Source organism: Podarcis filfolensis (assembly GCF_964270895.1).
Source record: "Podarcis filfolensis genome assembly, chromosome: 8".
NCBI lineage: Eukaryota > Metazoa > Chordata > Lepidosauria > Squamata > Lacertidae > Podarcis > Podarcis filfolensis.
The window spans coordinates 5,156,922-5,171,942 of NC_139611.1; the positions used below are offsets into that span (position 1 = coordinate 5,156,922).

At 42.6% G+C, this 15,021-nt stretch overlaps 1 protein-coding gene across 5 annotated transcripts in view; it reads left to right on the top strand.

Moving 5' to 3' along the window:
• Positions 1–15,021, top strand: part of GFPT1 (glutamine--fructose-6-phosphate transaminase 1) — a 42,823-nt gene that overhangs the window by 7,405 nt on the left and 20,397 nt on the right. For 3 of the 5 annotated variants that reach the window (XR_014551807.1, XM_083629413.1, XM_083629415.1), the window contains exons 2-9: positions 3,354–3,461; positions 4,062–4,169; positions 6,198–6,323; positions 7,437–7,495; positions 8,776–8,910; positions 11,046–11,107; positions 12,225–12,304; positions 13,891–13,944. Coding sequence is in view for 4 of the 5 variants with exons in the window: in XM_083629413.1 (XP_083485539.1) it covers positions 3,354–3,461; positions 4,062–4,169; positions 6,198–6,323; positions 7,437–7,495; positions 8,776–8,910; positions 11,046–11,107; positions 12,225–12,304; positions 13,891–13,944 (732 nt within the window). In the remaining variant the exon portion in view is untranslated. The remainder of the gene's footprint in view (positions 1–3,353; positions 3,462–4,061; positions 4,170–6,197; positions 6,324–7,436; positions 7,496–8,775; positions 8,911–11,045; positions 11,108–12,224; positions 12,305–13,890; positions 13,945–15,021) is intronic. The other 2 variants (XM_083629414.1, XM_083629416.1) reach the window with 1 other exon arrangement.

Below are 15,021 nucleotides of genomic sequence, written 5' to 3' on the forward strand. Positions count from 1 at the left end.
GTGATTAGCAGCACACCTTAAAATTAGTGTAGTGCTTGTACACTTGGAGGGAGCAAGGGCCAAGGTAGGGTTGCCATATGTCCAAAGTTTCACAGACATAGCAGGGATTTGGCCATCGGAAACAGTGTCTGAGTAGAAAGCGCTGAAATGTCAGGGAAACACTGGACGTATGGCAACCCATGTTGGAAGTGTAAATGTTGGCGAATTTCCTTAAAAATAGCTTGAAGTGTCTTTCTTTTTTTGAGATTGGGCAAAATGAAAAAAGCCATCCATCAGAATGATTTGCAATATCCAGCCAAAAATTATGAAACCAGTAGCACGATAGGGGCTTCAAACTGGTTTTGAACAATATATCAATATATCGCCTAGCCGTGAACAATACGTCTGTGGAATGTGCTTCTTTCCCCCTGGGGTCAACCAGTGTTGGCTTGCCTTAGTAACTAAGAAATCCCACAGCTTTTTGGGTGTCTCCAAGGCTTGTGGTATAAGAATGGCACTTCTTCAGGCATGGTGCAAATGTGGGGTGTGTGTCTCTCTCTCTCTGTTTCCATGCTCTCACCAGAGCCAAAGATATGCTTGCTGGTAGATCACAGGTCAACATTTGTCCCTAGATGAGGGACCATAAGCTGCTAGGAAGAGGAAGAGGAAAGGGATGAGGGTGTCTGGTGAACTGAAAGCACACCATGGTAACAGGCTGCTAATGGTATGTGGGGCAGATCTTTGGCTACAGCTAAATGAGCAGCATTTGCCAACATGGTCTTGCTGACCCACCACAAGCACCTTGCTCACATGCTTCTGACTTATGCGAGTAATACGAATACTGAAGCAGCCTTGAATGATGGCTGGACTGAGCCAGGGAGCCAGTGAAGTGTTGAGCAAGAAAGTGGGCCCTTTTCCTGAGGCAAGATTGACTGCTGCTAAAAGCAGACAGTCTTGTCCAAACTTTTTCAGCAGTGGGCCAGTCCACTGTCCCTCAAACCTTGTGGGGGGCCGGACTATCTATCTATCTATCTATCTATCTATCTATCTATCTATCTATCTATCATCTATAATGAATGAATTCCTATGCCCCACAAATAACCCAGAGATGCATTTTAAATAAAAGGACACATTCTACTCATGTAAAAACATGCTGATTCCCGGACCGTCCGCGGGCCAGATTGAGAAGGCAATTGGGCCGGATCTGGCCCCCGGGCCTTAGTTTGTCTACCCATGGTCTTGTCAGTGGTGGACCCCTGTCTTTGTAATGCCTTCCCAAAAGAGATCCACTCCCTTGGTCATTCTAGGAGGGGTTTTTTTGGCCAGCTGTGCACCTTTTTGAGAGGTAAGGGTTAGAATCGGAAAGAAATGTGAATGGTTGCTGCTGGGGTGGTCACTGTAAGGCAGGGGTCAGCAAACTTTTTCAGCCATGGGCTGGTCCACTGTCCCTCAGACCATGTGGTGGGCCGGACTATATTTTGGAAAAAAAAAAAAAAGAACGGATTCCTATGCCCCACAAATAACCCAGAGATGCATTTTAAATAAAAGGACACATTGAGAAGGTGATTGGGCCACATCCGGCCCACGGGCCTTAGGTTGCCTACCCCTGCTGTAAGGATTAGCCTAGGCAAGAATGAGAATTTTGAGACTCAGTCTAGTTGTGAGGACAGCAGAGCTCTCTGTTTAAACCCAGATGTCCTCCAGTCCAGTTATGTAGAAAGGTATGCGGGAGTAGCGAGGTCTCTCTCCATTGCTTACATCCCTCCAGTTCATGCATTTTTCTTGCATCTGACTTTCAATATTGGAGCATGTCTAAGGAGAAGAGCACCTGGTGGGATAGACAGACTTTCCGCAATATAAACTGTGCCAGTTCCAAAAGTTAACCAGTCTCTTCTTTGTTTTTTCTTAGTTATATTGGGATTGGGAGGGTTCCAAAGCTCTTCTCTTGAGTTGGAATACTTTACTGCAGTGAAGTGTTCGTAATTACTAACTTTGTTGGCTATAATGAAATTGAACACTTCCTTGTAGCCACTGGGAGTTGACAACCTGTCTGAAATCTTGATAAACTGGAATATCATGACTTAAGCTCCCCACCTGACTTTCTCCCCTGTTTCTTGTGCCTTGCCCACTTTCTAAGAAAGTGTGAGTACGGCAGTGCCCTTTCACAGAGGGAGTTCATGCATGGAGATTATAAGGGATATCCTTATAAATCTCAAATGCGGTACTTATTGAGCATGCAAATCATTATTTTGACAAGGCAACTCATTTGTTGTGCGTGAGAGGTAGAAGAAGAAGAAGAAGAGTTTGGATTTGATATCCCGCTTTATCACTACCTGAAGGAGTCTCAAAGTGGCTAACATTCTCCTTTCCCTTCCTCCCCCACAACAAACACTCTGTGAGGTGAGTGGGGCTGAGAGACTTCAGAGAAGTGTGACTAGCCCAAGGTCACCCAGCAGCTGCAGGTGGAGGAACAGGGAATCGAACCCGGTTCACCAGATTACGAGTCCACCGCTCTTAACCACTACACCACACTGGCTAATGTACACAGGAGCACATTATTGACTTTCCAGGTGCTATTTTCTGAGACTTCCCAGGAATTGTGGGATCCATGGATTTGTTATTGCTTGGGGTTGACCCACTGGGTTTACTCTGATTTGAACTAGCACTGAATATATCCCACAGTGTCTAAAAAGTAAAAGTTCCAGAATGTGGGGCGTATTTTTTCTCATGCAGATGGTAGCAGAGATGAGGCCTAAATCAGGTGATCTGGAGCTACTGAGATAATTTAAAAAATCCACAAGAAGCCTGCTAGATTTTCTAGCACCAAATCTAAGAAGGGCTTTTTTGTTTTTTTGTTTTTTTGAAGGAAGGCTGTAATGCAGAGTTCCACTCTGCAAACTCGAAATTCTTTACCCTACATCCTTGCACTCCATTCTAGAGTTTGCAGAGTGGAGCCACTTCACTGCACTCATCTATAATATGTTTTATACTTTTTAATGTTTTTTAAATTTTATTTATTATTTTATTTATATCCCATCCTTCCTTCAAAAACCCCCTTCTTAATGGATCCTTCTCTTGTCCCTGCAGTTGCTTTTACATTCTCTCTGTTTTACTTACAATTTTAATTGCGTATATGTACATTAATATATATATATATAATATTGATTGGGAGAAATGTAGCAAAAAAAAGTGTGGTGCTTTTTCTTCCTGTGGCTTGTAATGTTTTATAAAAATGAGTTTATTTACAACACGTTTGGGGCTGTGCTAATAGAAATCCTACACAAGCGCTGTTTCAGTTCATAATTGTGGTTACAAAGTGAAATGCAGTATTGCATGTATATAGTCTTTGTTTTAATTTCTAATCAATCTTGCAGGCATCTTTGCTTACCTGAACTACCATGTTCCCCGGACAAGACGGGAGATCCTGGAGACCCTCATCAAAGGGCTTCAGCGACTGGAGTACAGAGGATATGACTCAGCTGGTAAGCTGCTCACCCTGTCCTTGGATTCCTTATCTTTCAAACTTTTTTTCTGCGAATATGGTTTTAAAAGTATGTGGTTGCCAGTAAAGTCATGGTCTGCAATGTGTAAGAAGCAAGGCTTGGTGTGACTTATTCTACCTTTCAGTTCACATGCAACAATTTTACATGTTTAGTTGTATATCTTGGACATAAACCGTTATGTGCACAGGTATTTGGATGAAGTTTAAATCTCACTAGGCTTTTTGAGATGTCTTTTCCCAATGAAAGAAATATCCTTTTTCTCACAGAAGCTGTATTGTTTGACAAGAGTCTAGCGGCTAACATAACTGACCCTGTGCAGTTGGAATGCTTGGATATTCTTCAATGTCCCAGCAATGCAGCCCAATGGCTAAAAGGGAACACCTAGGCAATGTTATGTTTCTAAATCTTGCACTGGCTTTTCTTGTAATTATGTACAGCCATAATGTTCTGAAACCCTGCAATTTTATTCTAGCCTGTAGAAAAATGATTGTGGAAGTTAGGTTAATTGGAAAGCAGAACAATTAATATTTCAAGCCAAATGAGGTGTGTGAGATTCACCTTAAGCTTTCTGTGTATTAGGAGTTGGAATTGATGGAGGCAATGATAAAGACTGGGAGGCCAATGCTGGGAAAATTGCACTCATCAAAAAGAAGGGGAAAGTGAAGGCTTTGGATGAAGAAGTGAACAGTAAGTCCAGTCCTACACAATCCACCTTTTCTCTTTGGTGGTCTTTGTTCCTGATCTCAATACCATTCAGCAACCGTCTTTCAATGTATTGTTAGGTGCAAACTGAAAACACTTCCCAACACATGCTGTGCTCATTGGCATACTAAATGATAAACTATATATTCATTTCTATAATGCAGTTCTCAGATAAATCGAATTTACTAATCCTCCCTGCACGTCTGCCTTGCCTGTTGAGAGCAAATATAGAGATATAGCATGATCCCTTGTTGTTGGGTCATTCTTTGGCCAGTTAGACTCAGACATCTCAGTCACCTTTGGAACACAGACTCTTTCTCTCTCTCTCTCTGGTTATAGTAGAGGCAGCATGAATAGGGAGAATGGTAGCGGAGAGTATGCATGAAGAAAAAGTGTTCACAAGATAGCGGAATTCACATACTCTGCATTGTCTTGTCCATCTCCTTCCAGAGTGGACAGCTGAGACCTCATTTCTTGTCTGTTACTGATAAACTAGTGTCATATAAACTGATAACAGCAGATAGCCAGACCAACTTTGCCAAGTGAGAAACTACTGAAGTTCCCAACAGTGGATTTATTCACACATCGCCAAACCATGGTTTGATGCTGCTTGAGTGGCCTCATACGTGTTCCTCTCCCTCCCTCACATTATGTCAGGCACAGGCAAACTCTGGCCCTCCAGATGTGTAGGACTACAATTCCCATTATCCCTGACCGCTGGTCCTGTTAGCTAGGGATGATGGGAGTTGTAGTCCCAAAAATCAGAAGGGCCGGAGTTTGCCTATGCCTGCATTATGTGTTCCAATGCAAGTTACTTCCTCTTTAGCACAAACCAGAATTTGCTGTTAAACTAGCCAACTATGGTTTGGGTTTGCCCTCCAAACTGGGACCACCAACCAAACCATGTATGGAAGCTGGTTTGCAGTCCTGCATTGGAGGACACATACAAATCATAGTTCAGCTGTTAGGGAATTTGCAGTAAAGGCAAAAGTAAAGAATTAAAATGGAATGTGTGAGTAGAATGCTTGTTCATATTGCAGCCAATGATTTAGTTTATACAGCAGTTATGTATTTCTGTAGCTGCTGGTCTTAGGAATTGCTTAAATCAAATGTTGATGCTCTAAGCATGGTAAATTGATACAGCCACAAAATAAGATGGTCTTTTCTTAACTTTCTATGTACTAGAAAAATGCAAGTATTAAATTGGTATGATCTCTGGGTGGGAAAACGGTAAACAATAGAGAAGCAAACGTCTCATGTTTTGCGTTCCGTTCAATGCCCTCTATTCAGGAAACAACAGTGTGTGCTAATATTGTGGATAATACTTTCTTTTAAACTATGGCTGTTTTCAGAGAGGCATGGTGGAGGACCTCGGCATTGTGGACTTTTATCTTAAATGTTGCTGACTGAGACAGCTGGCTTTAGTCAGAACTTAGGTCGGGGTGGTTGACGTTTTTTGTCCCAAGCCACATTCCCTTCTGGACATCCTTACAGGGATACACATTGCAATGGTGGGCAGGGCCAGAAGAAAAAGTTGATAGAGTAATTAATTTAAACATTGCTCATGAGGCTGGTTTCTACAATCACTCATGCCCCTCTCCGTCTGCCATCCAGATCAGCAAGAGGCGTGATTAGAGCTCAGATACACATTTCAGCCAGGCAGAAACACTCCAGCAGGGTGCGGAGTATGGCTGGTATGGGGGGGGTGGCCTGGGGAGAGTCCTGAGGGCCAGATGGAGAGGTCTGAAGGGCCACATTTGACCTTTAGCCCAGATTTTCCCCACCTATAATTTATGTGTTGGTGGAAGTGGACCACTTAACACATGCAAAAGACCTGTAAATGTTAGAAAAGAGCTCACATTCATGAGTAAGTAGCCTGAAAGCCTTGGCCTACTTCGTAAAGCCTCACGCTGCATTTCTGAAGCCAGTGGGTGATGTTAGCTGAAACCTTTCCCTCCATTCAGTAAGAGTAGGGGATCCTCTTAGGAATGAACTTTTCCCCACTTTACATAGAACAACAGGATATGGACCTGGACATTGAGTTTGATGTGCATCTTGGAATTGCCCATACCAGATGGGCCACCCACGGCGAGCCCAATCCTGTCAACAGCCACCCACAGCGATCGGATAAAAACAATGGTAAGACATTGCCGTTATGTTTGGGTGGGTATGAGGGATGAGGTGACGCTTTGACTTTTGTCCTAGCTTCTGATGGCTGTTCAGAGTTGGTAAAGTGTCGGGCAGGCAATCTTCCTGGACAGCTGTGTCCATCGTCTTGAACAAAGTACCAGGTAGCAAGACATGTAAGAAGTAAATCTAAGGGGTCTTAGCCTTTATTTCCAGGTGGGAGGAGGCAGATAGTCAGACCGGAGAGCCCCAACAAACCAAAAATCAGCTGCATTGGGAAACAGAATTTAGTTCTTTTATGGATTAAAGACTGTTTCAAGTTAAAAACAAGGCTGGTCTCAACTCCTTTTAAATATGCAGAATGTTCACAGATGATAATGGTTTTAAAATAGCTTTTTTAAAAAGTGAGTTGTGCATTACAGAATAAATCATATATTACCTTATAGAGATTTTCAGAAAAGGTTAAATTTGAGTACTCACTGATTATATTGTTTCTAGATAAAAAAACTGTGATCTGAGACACTGTAATGACTGCTACAAAGCTCTGCTGTTAGTATTGCACTAAGGTTAAAATACTACCAAAGTTACAAGCATGGGTTATAATTCCCATTAATCTGTTGTAAGGGTTCGTTTAATCTGTTAAGTGTCTTAATTCTAAAGGCTCCTCGGGGCTGAAATTGAGCTGCCAGCTACCTTGTACTTCGTTGATACATCCTGTTTAGCATAGGCAACTGTCATTCCTGGTGTAGTTAGTACAGAAAACAATTTTGGGTAATGGCCCACATGGAAGATGGCCTACATTCTCTCTTACATTAGGAAATTGAACTGTAAATGGGTCTGGGATAAAGTAAATTAATACTGCAGTTGGATGCAGCAGGTGGCATTAAACTACTCTAAGTTAAGCAGCCAAGCAGGGATTGTACTTTCTTTATTAAATTCGACCATCCATCTATCATGTGCTTGTGGTTGGCTTGGCTTTGGGAATCCTAGTTTCTGTTTCAGGCTTTTGCCTTTGAACAAGGTGCTTGGCACCTCTCTTTTCTTCTCCTCTTGGGATGCTTCCCTATTTTTGCGGGCTCTTTTATGATCATAGCTCCTAAAGTGTTTTCTCCCCCTGTGTTTCAGAATTTATTGTTATCCACAATGGCATTATTACAAACTACAAAGACCTGAAGAAATTTTTGGTAAGTGAAGCTCCTTGTGCTGTGCTGTGAGTTGAAACAAAGTGGGAAGTCTGAATCTGCTTGTGATTGTATCGTAGGAAAGAATCACTTGGGCCTGGTAGTTTCGTTCCCAAATTATGCCAGCATTCTTTGGATGCTGAGAAGGGAGACACTTTAGAAGCCTTTGAAGTATCTATTACATGAGCTGGTGCTATAACTTTAAGGAGTGGTTAGATTGCATGTTCCCCTGGGCTGATAGGGATCTTCTGTGTCACCCTGTGAAGTGCCTTAGGGATGCAGGAAGGCACCTTATCTCAATTCAGGTTGTTGCTTCATCTCTTGCTGTACTGTCTGCGCCAGGCTTCCCCAAACTGATGCCCTCCAGTAGTTTTGGACTATAACCATAACTATAACTCTCAACAGCCCCAGCCAGAAATGGTAGCAGGGTCTTCCCTTTCTTGCCTGCAGACTGCATTTGGGACCTTCTGCAGTCAAAGCATGCACTCTTGTCACTGACTTTATGGGCCTTCTCCCATGAACATTAGTGGCATTATATAATAATATTACAATCTTACCAAAGCTGGATAATTTTATCTTGCTTCTCATTTCTTTCAGGCTTAAGTGTGTAATGTGATTGTGTGTCTGTTAGGTTAATGGTACTGTACTGACTTCAGAGGAAGTAGTAGAATTAAGAAATCTAAAGAGCAGATGAATATACTTCCAGGAATAGTCTTCAAGGTGCCGCAAGACTTTTTGTGGTGTTTGCAGCCACAGACAACACAGCAACCTCCTCTGGAATTTTTCTTTGCAAAAAGAGGTCGTGGGGTTATTAATTGTTTACGGTCATATGTGGCACCAGATATATTATCAGCTGCTCTAGAATGCTATTGCCACTCTTCCCCTCCCTAACCAACAAAAATTGAATCCCGACCCATTCTGGCCTTTGAGAACTTTGCCATTGGGTTCCATACTAGCTTGGTTGCATTGTGTGGTTAGCATCTGCTCTGCTTTCTGTAGGAGCGCAGCAGTGAGCTGGAACCATGCCCATCAAGACATGGTTCTTTTGCTTCTGCATTCCTTTATCTATTCTATTTGATTCTTTCTCTGAGCAGGAGAACTTGAAATTAATGAATGAGAGTAGAGCAGTTGTAAGAAACAGGAGCAGCCTGTGCAATATTTTTAGAATATGGTTGCTATGATACAAAAATAGTGCGTAGTAGATATTCCCTTGTCCATGTGCCATGTTCCATATTTCCATTGTTTTGACTAACACAAGTCATACTTCTTAAATGTTTTTTCAGGAAAGCAAAGGTTATGAATTTGAGTCTGAGACTGATACTGAGACAATTGCTAAACTTGTCAAGTACATGTATGACAACCGTGAAAGTGACGATATCAGCTACACCACATTGGTAGAAAGGGTCATCCAGCAGCTGGTAATTCTACATTTTTTTGTAAAACATTTATCACCCATAGGAGACAATATACAATTCTTATGTTTTGCCAGACCTTTTAATATGTTTCATGGTGAGGCTTCAGGAATTGCTTAGTCCATTGCTGGTATAGAGCAGTCTGCTTTCTCTTGCAGCTGCTATAGTCAGCAATGTAAGACATTCGTGCATTGCAGGGGGTTGGACTAGATGACCCTCTGGGTCCCTTCCAACTCTACAATTCTATGATAAGTGTAATGGTTCTAGGGGTTGCTCGTGCGTAAACCGGCACCACACCTGGCTGGGTTGCCTGAGTGAACCTTTTCTGTCCGGACAGCCACTTGCCCGTGGCTGTCTCAGTCGCTGGCAGAATCTGTCAGTGGGCTTTTCTTGAACTTCTTCCAGCAAAGAAGCTCTTTGACGCCTAGTCTCCGCCTACTCTCCTTGCGCGGAAGCCTTCTGCGCAAGGAGGGTGTGGGCAGCGGAGGACCCCTACTCTCCCCGCTGGTCCCCAGCAAGGAGTCATGGGACCGCCTCACCGATTCCCCCATCTGCTCCCCTTCTCCACTGGTGCTACGCTGATTCCCTTCCCCAGAAGATGGCATGCCTCTCCCCATCCGGGGGCGCTCTCTGGATTCCCTCTGGAGCCCGCTCTCTCCCTCCGGCACTGATGGCAGTTCCCTAACAATAAGCAAAGAGCAAATGAAAGAGCCAGGATCCTGTTTGCAACAGTAATGTTAGTTCATAGCTTTTACCAAACTAGATGTAAGAAAATTGACTAATTTAGAGAATATCCTGTGATACTCAGACTAGGGATAATGATAATAATAATAATAATAATAATAATAATAATAATAATAATAATAATAATAATACCTCTCAGCAGCTTTTGTTATAGTCAGCCACAGTGTTGAAATCCTGTTCATCCAGATTGGTCTTGGGAGTCTTTTCTTGTGGAACAATTAAGGTTGTGTTGAAGGCGTTCTGCTTTATCCTATGGCCATTGACTTATACGGTGCCACAAGAGCCTAACCTGCCCCCTCCACATGCTTTTTAATGTCTGCATGAAACTTCCAGGAGAAATACATAAGGACACAAGAAAAGCTGATTCTAATCAGTTATCTGGAGATTTGGCTTGAGGTGTTGCCGGCTGTGACACACAGCTCCTTCTCTTGTTTCCAACTTCTCATCTCTCTTGAAATCCTGAAGGTGGTCCTGGGTGGGTGAGGGCAAACAATCTGAGATTATTGTTTGCCCTCACCCACCCAGTATAAAATGGAAAATCTTAATAAATATCTTTAAAAAACAAAACAAAACAAAACAATCTGAGATTATATCCAGATAAAACAGAGCTGGGTAGGGAGATTGCCTGCCCCCAAGCTTGATGGGCTGCTGGTCCGGAATGGGGCTACTTTGTCCCTGAAGAACCAAGCACATTCTCCTGGACATTGATGCTAACTGGGAAAGCCAAGAAAATAATGGTGGCACAAAGTGCATTTTACCAGCTTGGACTATCTCTCCAGCAAGAGAGGTTGGCTCTTGCCAGTCATGTTCAGACTGAACTACTGCAGTGCACTGTACCTGGTCTGCCTTTTAAAGGTGGGTTCGAAATTTTTGACAGTGCAGAATGCAGTGTCCCAAATTTTATTGGGAACTGGGTGGTAGGAACATGAGATAGTCCTACTGTATCAGCTGACCTGGTTACTAGTGCATTTATAATGCTGATTCTGACTTTTAAAGGCTTAAAGTGTTTTGTGTTCGAGATATTTGAAGGGTTGCCTTCACTTGTGCCAAGCTCCTGGTGCTCTGAGTCAGCAGCGGGGCTCCTTTTAATTTGCTGTCTCCAAAAGCAGTGGAAGCCAGAGGGGCAGCCCCACAGCTTTGGAATTAACCACTTGTTCATGGCTTCCCTAAAAGGTTGGTCTGCTTCTGCTGTTGGCTTTGATGATACTTTAGTAATTATAGGTTGTTTCCCTGGTCTCTCAGTATACTCTTTCTGAGACTTTTAAGCTGCAATGTATTGTAAGCTGCCTTGAAAGAGTTTTCTCCCCAAGGTTGCATATTAATATTTTAATTAAAACATTTAAATGATGTTAACTGAAAAAGTAAAGTGTGTGTTTGTTTGTTTGTTTTTCCACAAGGAAGGTGCATTTGCCCTTGTATTCAAAAGTGTTCACTATCCTGGTCAAGCAGTTGGAACCAGGTAAATACCGTCCCAGTAGCATGCTCTGTGTTTCCCTAGGTCAGTTTCATTATTTGTGCACCCACACCTTCTTTTTGATAGGCTATCATAGATTTTAGCCAATTTTGAATTGGTGGAAATTCTATTTGCCATATCTATTATGCAACCTTATGGTATAATATTCCCTGTTTTTCATGTTACCTGCTGATGCAAAAATATTCTCTTAGAAAAATAACCCCATTCTTTAATGTTGTTTCCTGCTATCCATGAAGTACCACAAACAGTTCAAAATTAGCAAAACAATTAACATCTTGACTGCAATGACTGTTTGGATTTTCCAGCTGAATCTGGGTAGTTAAAGTCATGTTTGCACTCATATCAGTTCTATAGCTTACTCCAAAAAATTGTGAGAATTGTAGTTTGTGAAGGGTCTGGAAACCTCTTTTTGAAAATCCTTTGCTTGCCTCACCCAGACCTGTAGTTCCCTTGGTTCCATTAGGTGAAAGAGGGACTTTCAAGGCAGTGATCTTGTTTGCACTTAACTGATCTCAGTGGTACTGACTTTTGAGTAAGCATGTCAGGGATCATCTGATATGTGTAAGACAGACAAGTCCTCAGATGGTAATCAGTTTGGTTCTTTTAAGATTTTGCTTGGTCTGCACATCATTGCAGTCTCAAAATTCAGGGCTCTTGAGAGTTTGTCCCACAGATTGTGAACTATAAATTCAGCTTGTCTGGGATGCTTTTAACTGCATTCTGTCTTGGCTTAAAAGCTGCCCAACTCTGAACTATATAGATCTTGAGTTAGTGCTGTTTGCCATCTGCAGGCTATAATTGAGATCAGATTAGTGAGGTTTTCCCCCTATCTTTTTTGTTCTGTGCAATTTTGAAGCTTGGATCTGTGTCCTGGTCTGACACAAACGCCCCACCCCAGGCCCATAACCCTGCCCCCTCCTCACAGGGTGCTTTGCTTGAACTTGCTATCTCCAGGCCAAACTTTATTCCCCTTGGTTATATCCTTCAACTTGGCTGTGCTGACACTTAGCTAAGCTGCAAATGTGATCAGGCCCTCCAAAGGGAAGAGTCGACGCAGAAACCCGTGTTTATTGGCCATGACAGCTGGATGTCTTATTTTCAGGAGAGGAAGCCCCCTGCTCATTGGAGTGCGGAGTGAGCACAAGCTTTCTACTGACCACATTCCAATACTGTACAGAACAGGTAAATCTCACAGCTCGAAGAATTTCTCAACTCATTTTCTTCTTCTTCTTTAATGCAAGTGTGGCAGAAGTGAGAAGTTTGGTACTATCTGCTAAATTAAAAAATAATAATAAAAAAAATCCTTCCAGTAGCACCTTAGAGACCAACTAAGTTTGTTATTGGTATGAGCTTTCGTTTGCATGCACACTTCTTCAGATATGCTAAATTAATACCTTATTAATATGGAGATGAGATGCTATGGGAGCCTTCTAAAAAGCAAACCCTATTGGGTACAGGGTCTGATTTAAGGTACTGGTTTTGACCTTTAAAGCCCTTCATAGCCTAAGACCCTCATACCTATGGGACTGCCTCTCCCGGTCTGCCCCACGGAGAGCCTCAAGGTCCATAAATAGCAGCACCCTAGTGGTCCCGGGCCCTAAGGAAGTTAGATTACCTTCAACCATAGCCAGGGCCTTTTCAACTCTGGCCCCGGCCTGGTGGAACGCTCTGCCTCATGAGACCAGGGCCCTGCAGGATCTGATTTCTTTCCGCAGGGCCTGTAAGACAGAGTTGTTCCGCCTGGCCTTTGGCTTGGAGCCAATTTGATTCCCTCCCCCTCTTTCTTCTTTCTTTTTTCTTTTTCCTTTCTTCTCCTGTGATGAGGCTGCATTTTAATATTTTAATGTTTCAATATTTTAATGTTGTATTTTAATCTTGTTTTTAAGTTGTATTCATTCAACTTGTTTTTATTATTGCTTGTTAGCTGCCCTGAGCCCGGCCTTGGCTCTTGGCCTCTTCTTCCCCAACTCTCACAAACCCTGTTCTGTTCCTAGGGATTTCTGGGCAGAGGGAAGGAATGATTGTTAAATCAATCCACCCTTAGATACACAGTGAGCAGCTTGGTTGTAAGCTACTCCCCTCATTTTGCATAATATCACTATATACCTTGTGCACGTGGCACCTTAGCTTTCTGGTATGAAGACTGACCAGTATCTTCAGCTCGTCTTGTCCCCCAGCAGAACATCCCTGTGGCTTTAGGAATGTATTTGTTCCCTTTAACTGGAGGGCAACTAATGCTACAGTCCTATAGGCTTGCCTGAGAATTCCAGTATCTCCACAGCAAGGTTTATTGGCCCCTTCTTTATTTATTTTATTTGAATCTCAACTTTCAACAAGCAACCCAGGATAGGTGACTGGCTGAACACTGTCTAGCGAAGTTTGTGACTTGGCAGGGGTTTGTAGCCCACTGTTCTGCTCCAAGTATCTCCATGCTGATGCTTCACCTTTCCATGCAACCTGTCATTTAGTCATGTTATGAAGGTTTATTGGAAGTATCTATCCCAGGTGCAAATGCTAATTCAGGTATTCAAGTGGGACAATGAGTACAGGAGCTCTCTGCTGCTGCTGCAAAACAGCTTCATCTCGGCCCCATGGGACTGAAATTCGCAGGACTTAACACAGCTCAAAAAGTGCCCTGTGAACTGCACTTCCAAGCCAAAAGTCTGCCTTCTGCTTGTACCTAATTTTTATTTTAAATTGACATTGCTGAAGTTTCTCTTGTTGTCAATGACACACTGAAGTTATTTCTTTTCGTGTTGCACTTTCAGCCACACAACCTATGGATCATTCTATTGATGGAATATCCATTAAAATGGAGAAAGGTGCCTGAGACATAATTCTTCATTCGATGAGGAGTCCTGAAAATGAATTAAGACAATCACTTTCTCTTTAATATGTAGCTGATCGCTTTCCATTTGAGAGGAGGGACCAGCTTCACAGGGTATAGTCTGCTACTATGTTCATTTGAGCAGAACTTTTCATTCCTTAGCCTGCTTTTCTGGGCGCAGAAGTGCATACGGAGACAGTGTTCTTGGCTTTTGATTGTCAAGATGTGTAACCTTGTTTGTTCAATGGAAAGTGATGGCAACATATTAAAGAGATGGCATTGGGGGCGGGAGATTCTGCATGCGAGAATCCTAATGGGGCTTTCCCACTTAACCAAAAGGTCCTCTGATCCCTCTCTCGCCTTCTCTGGTTTCTCTGCCTTCTGCTGATTTTGTTAATTTGAAACCAACATCCAGATTTGAGGATGTCTGACTTAACTGGAACTGGCCTTTTTCTTTTTTAAGTCAGTATCAACATGAGAGCCATGTTTTAATACTAAAATTTAGAATACATTTAACATTGGTGCTATCAAGTACTGATCTGAATACTAACAGTTTGCCAGTGGGTAGATAATCACAGTAAAAATGGGGGCAGTGCCAGGAAAAATATGGTAGCAAATCCAAATGTATCTTTGCCTTTAAGGAAGAGCTGCTTGTTCTGTGATTCACTGCTGCTTTAAATCATTTGTGTGCAAATGTTCTTCGCAGAACATGCCCATATTTTCAATAGCTCTGACTGTCAGGTGTCTTAAGGCTTCAATCCATCTTGTGCCCTATGGGAGCCAGTTCCACAGTTCCATAGATTTTACTAGACAGTACAGTGGTACCTGGGGTTAATTACTTAATTTGTTCCGGAGGTCCGTTCTTAACCTGAAACTGTTCTTAACCTGAAGCACCACTTTAGCTAACGGGGCCTCCTGCTGCCGCTGCGCCACCAAAGCACAATTTCTGTTCTCATCCTGAAGCAAAGTTCTTAACCTGAAGCACTATTTCCGGGTTAGCGGAGTCTGTAACCTGAAGCGTATGTAACCTGAAGCGTATGTAACCTGAGGTACTACTGTACATGCTAAAACT